General features: G+C 73.9%; 1 protein-coding gene across 1 annotated transcript in view; it reads left to right on the forward strand.

The window, feature by feature from the left end:
• The window catches only part of EMIHUDRAFT_433885 (hypothetical protein), a gene marked incomplete at its 3' end in the record, with an annotated part of 2,692 nt that extends 290 nt beyond the window's left edge, over positions 1 to 2,402 (forward strand). Inside the window, exons 1-5 of the mRNA XM_005787926.1 lie at positions 1 to 178; positions 249 to 353; positions 506 to 552; positions 738 to 1,196; positions 1,270 to 2,402. The exon at positions 1 to 178 is cut by the window's left edge and continues 290 nt beyond it. Coding sequence (XP_005787983.1) covers positions 1 to 178; positions 249 to 353; positions 506 to 552; positions 738 to 1,196; positions 1,270 to 2,400 — 1,920 coding nt within the window. The remainder of the gene's footprint in view (positions 179 to 248; positions 354 to 505; positions 553 to 737; positions 1,197 to 1,269) is intronic.
• Between the last annotated feature and the right edge of the window lie 2,063 nt (positions 2,403 to 4,465).

Genomic DNA, 4,465 nt, shown 5'->3' on the forward strand with positions numbered 1-4,465 from the left:
GCAGTCGCAGTCGAAGGCGACGTGCTCGCCATCCAAGTCGACGGCCTCTCGGCGCAGTTTATGGCAGACTACTGCTGGGGCACGGGGTGGGGGTGGGCCACGATATGGCAGTGCGGGCCCGTGGAGGGGACGCTCAAGAACGGGTCGTCCGCCAGCCTGACGCTCACTGCGCGGCGCGGTGAGCGCACCCGCCACTCGCTCGCATGCCACGCGCATACACCATGCTCATGCCATGCGCAACCGAGCAGGCGCCTCGGGCAGCCTCGAGCTGGGCGCGCGGGAGGTGTCGATCGTGCCGGACGTGGGCCACGTGGCGCTGCAGGTCGCGTTTGGACTCGGCGGCGCCTTTGACGGCCCTCCACCTAACTGCTGGACACACATCTGCACTCTTCCGTTCCATCGAATACGCACGCCCAGTCTTGTGTAGTAGCATCCCTCGCATTCACGGCCGGATGCTCTGCCGATGGTACACTCGCACCCTGACCCCCGTGTACTCGCAGCGTAGGCCTCGGCGGGCTCAACGGCATCTTTGGCATCTTGCTCGGTCCGGTGGTGGGCGACAGGAGATTGACCCCGTTCTCTAGCGTTGCACACCACACTCGAGAGACGACACACTTTCGGATCCATCCCCACTGTGCTGTGTTGCAAATTAGCCGCTGTGCTCGTAGCCGCATGCGATGCCCCGAACACACTGCACGGCACTCGCACCGCACTTCCCTCCGCACTCGCACACTCAGGTGGGCGACTTGCTCGGCACCGTGCTCACCAACGCCACGGCGGCCCTCGCCGACGCCCCCTCCCGCCTGACGCTTCCCGACGTGACGGCGGAGGGCGGCCTGGTCCGGCCGACTCCGCTCACTCCGGAGGCGCTTCCGGCGGCGGCGCACTCAACCTACCTCGACACGTCCCTCCTCTCCCTCGGCTGGATCAACGCGTCCAGCGGCGTTGGAGCGGCCCCGTCCAACCTCTTCTCGGTCGACATCCGCTGCTCGCTCAACGACTCGCGCGCCGCCGGCGCCGCGCCCGCCGACGCGCCGGGCGGCGGCGGCGGCGGCACGGAGGCGGCCCTCGCGGGCAAGGCTGCTCTGCGCCAGACAGCGGACGCCGGCTCGCCTCAGCAGCCTCCGCCCCGGCACGAGGGGTACATGGCGAGCGTCGCGCTCTCGTCGCTGCCCTTCTCCACCGCCATCGAGACGGCGCCTGCCGGCCGCTCATTGCGCCACTGCAGTCTTCAGCACCACCCTCACCCGCCGCCCGTAAGCTGCCTAGGCCCGCAAGCTCGGCCACCTCACCTACCGCCTCTCCACCGCCACGCTGCTCTCTCCCACCCTGTGGCGCGGCGGGCACTACGGCCTCGACGCCGCCCTCTCCCCCTCCGTCTCCTTTGGCCCCGCCGAGTGGGCAGGCGGCGGCCCGGCCCGCGCGACCGCATCGGGCGGACGGTTCGCCGTCGACCTCACCGCCGCCCTCACCTCGGCCGGCGGAGCGGGCCTGAGCTCCACCCTCGTCGCGCACGCCTCCACCGTCGGCGGCGTCGCTTCGCGCGACGTGAGCGGCGAGTGGCGCGCGCGGTGGGCGGGCGTCTCGCGCGCTTCGGCGCAGCTCGGCGCGTGCGAGCCGTCGGAGGCGCGCGTCGCCGCGCTGGGCGACGGCGCCATCAGCGGCGAGGCTAGCTCGCCGCTGCTGCAGCTCTGGTGGCGGCCCGCGTCGGAGGTCGAGCTGCTCGCCTGCGAGGCGGCGGTCCTGTGCTCGCTCACGGGCCTGCCCGCGGCGGGCCCCGCCCCGTCCGCTCTCTCCTCCCTGGCGGCGCTCGACACGCTGCGGAGCGCCGCAGTCGCCGTGTCGGACGAGGCGGCGGCGCCCCTCACCGCGTGCGCCGCTGCTGCCGTCGCAAAGGGGGGGTCGCAGAGGCCGTCCGCCGCGCTCCGGTGCGCCGCCGCGGCGCTGCGGTCGCCGCTCGACGCCGCAGAGCCAAAGGCGGACCGTTCTCTGTCGGACTTGATGCTCGGAGACGCGCACGGTCTGTACGCCTCTGGCCGCGCCGCCGCGGCAGAGGCGACCGAGCACGGCGCGGCGGCGTTGGCGGCGATCGCCGCCGCGGACTGCTTGGGCGGCGGCACGCCCGGCGTCTCCCTGCGCGAGGGCGCCGGCGCCGGGGCCGACAACTTGCGCGCCATCGCCTCCCACCTCGCGCCGCTCGGCCGGTGCGCGCTCGGCGCTGCCCGCGGGCCGCTTGACGACCTCGGCGCCGCGCTCGACTCCCTCTCGGGCGGCACCCCCGCCGCCGCCCTGGCGCGCGAGGCGCTGCTCCGCCCGTCGGACGAGCTCGCTTGCCTCGTCCACCAGCCGCCCGACGCGCCCGCCTCCTTTGCCGCGTCGCTCGATTGCGCCCTCGCCGCCTCAGGCGAGCGCTGCCACACCCCCCTTCCCCCCCCCCCCCCTGCCCCACCCGCCCGCCCGCCCGCCAAGTCGCCTCGCTGCCCTCCCTCTCCCACCTGCCCCCGCCCCCTCCTCACTCACCTCCCCACCCCCCCTTGCCTGCCCCCCTTGCAGGCGGCCTGCTCGGCGCGCTGATGCCCGCGATGCGCAACCTCGCCGGCTCCGGCTGGGTGTCGTGGGCGAGTGCCATCACGCTGCCCGGCCTGCTGGAGGCGGCCCTGCCGGCCGAGGCAGTGGCCGAGCTCGACGCCGGGATCGTCGCGCTCAGCCGCGCGTACGGCTGCGCCGCCAAGCTAGCCGCTGGCGAGGCGAGGACTCCTCCGAGATGCGAGATGCGAGATGCGCCCGAGATGCGCCCGAGATCTTGGTCGGGCTCGCTGCGGGAGGGTAGAGCCGAGCCGGCCGAGGGCCGAGCTCGGAGGACGCGTCCGTCACACGTCCACGACCCGTCCTCGCAGGGGACGCCCACCGAGACGGCCGAGTGCGCGCTGGCGGCGGTCGAGGGCCGCCTGTCGACTTGGGCGCCGCCGCTGCTCGAGGCGTTCCTCGCCGGCTTCCCCCTCGACGGCATCGCCGACAAGCTCTACGCCGACGTGTCCGCCGCCGCCGCCGCCACGCCCGCCGCCGCCGCCGCGCTGCGCTGCGCCTCCAAAGGCCTGAAGCGCGAGGCGACGGCGGGCAGCACGCTCGAGTGCGCCGCAAAGGCGGTCGGACCGCCGCTGGACGCCCAGCTCCCCACCACGGCCGACGCGCTCTCGCTGCTCCTGCCGGCCGGCTCGCTCGGCCCGCTCGCGGCGCTGCTCGGCGGCAAGCAGCCGCCGACGCTGCAGGCGCTGCTGCGGGCGGTGAGCGGCGTGCTGGCGCAGCGGCCCGCAATCAGCGTGCAGAGTTCGCTCGACGGGCTCCTCTCCTCGTCCGGCGGCTACGCGCACAGCAGCACGGGCCTGCTCGCCGTCTCGGCCCTCTCCCAGGCCGCGTGGGCGACCGTCGCAAACATCTCCATCGAGACTGCGGCCGGCCCGGGCGGCAAGGAGTGGCCCCTCTCCCAGCTGCTTGCCCGCGCCTCAGAGGCCGTCGCTGGCGGGGCGACGCTGACTGCGCGCGCGACGGGCGCCGACTGGCGCGCCGAGGCGCACGCCGCGCAACGTGAGGCGGGCTTCTCCTTCTCGCCGCCCGCCGACGTCAAGCTCGAGCCGGACTGGTGGCCGTTTCGGCTCGGCGCGACGTCGGGCGAGCAGGGCGTCGCCGTGAGCTTCGGCTGGCGGCCGCGCGCGGCGGAGCTGCTCGATCTCCTCCCCGTCCTCCCCGCCGCCGTCGCCGCCGCCCCCTTTACGCTCCGCCGCGCCATCGCGTCGGGGGAGGCTGGCGCCCTCGTCGCGTCGGCGGACGTGGACGTGGACGGCGGCTGGCTGCTCAATCTTCTAGCCTACTTGTTCAAGGGGTGGCCGCCTCCCCCGGCGCCACCGGCGGCGCCGCCCTCCCCGCCGCTCCCTCCCCCTCCCCCTCCACCACCTCCGCCGCCTCCTCCGCCGCTTCCGCCGGCGCCGTCCCCGTTCCCGCCCGGCGCGGTCTATGTCTTCCACGGCGCGCCCTCGTCGCTGTCGGACGGCAGCGGCAGCGCAGAACACTCTGGCGGCTCGAGCGCAACGCTGCTCGGCGCCGGCCTGGCGATGGGCGCCGTCGGCGGCATCGGATTTGGCGTCGCGCGCAGGCTGCGCGCGCCGGTGGCGGGAGGAGTCCAGCTTATTTGAGAGACCTATCCGCCGCCGGCAGGTTCACGGGGCGGAAGGAATGGGAGCGGGTTGGGATTGACAGCCTGTGGACTATGGGAACGCGTGGGCCCGCACTGCCCTCGCTGCGCCGATGGGACTGATCTCTGTGTCGATATGGGTGGGTGCACTCTCTTGGCGACCCCTGGGGCATGGCGCGCATGTGGAGAGTTACACACACACACACAACTGCCTGTGAGGTACGCACATGCAGCGTTGTCGATGTCGGTGCTGATAACCTGAGGATATATTGAGTA

The sequence above is a fragment of the Emiliania huxleyi genome (assembly GCF_000372725.1).
Source record: "Emiliania huxleyi CCMP1516 chromosome Unknown EMIHUscaffold_14, whole genome shotgun sequence".
Classification (NCBI taxonomy): domain Eukaryota; phylum Haptophyta; order Isochrysidales; family Noelaerhabdaceae; genus Emiliania; species Emiliania huxleyi.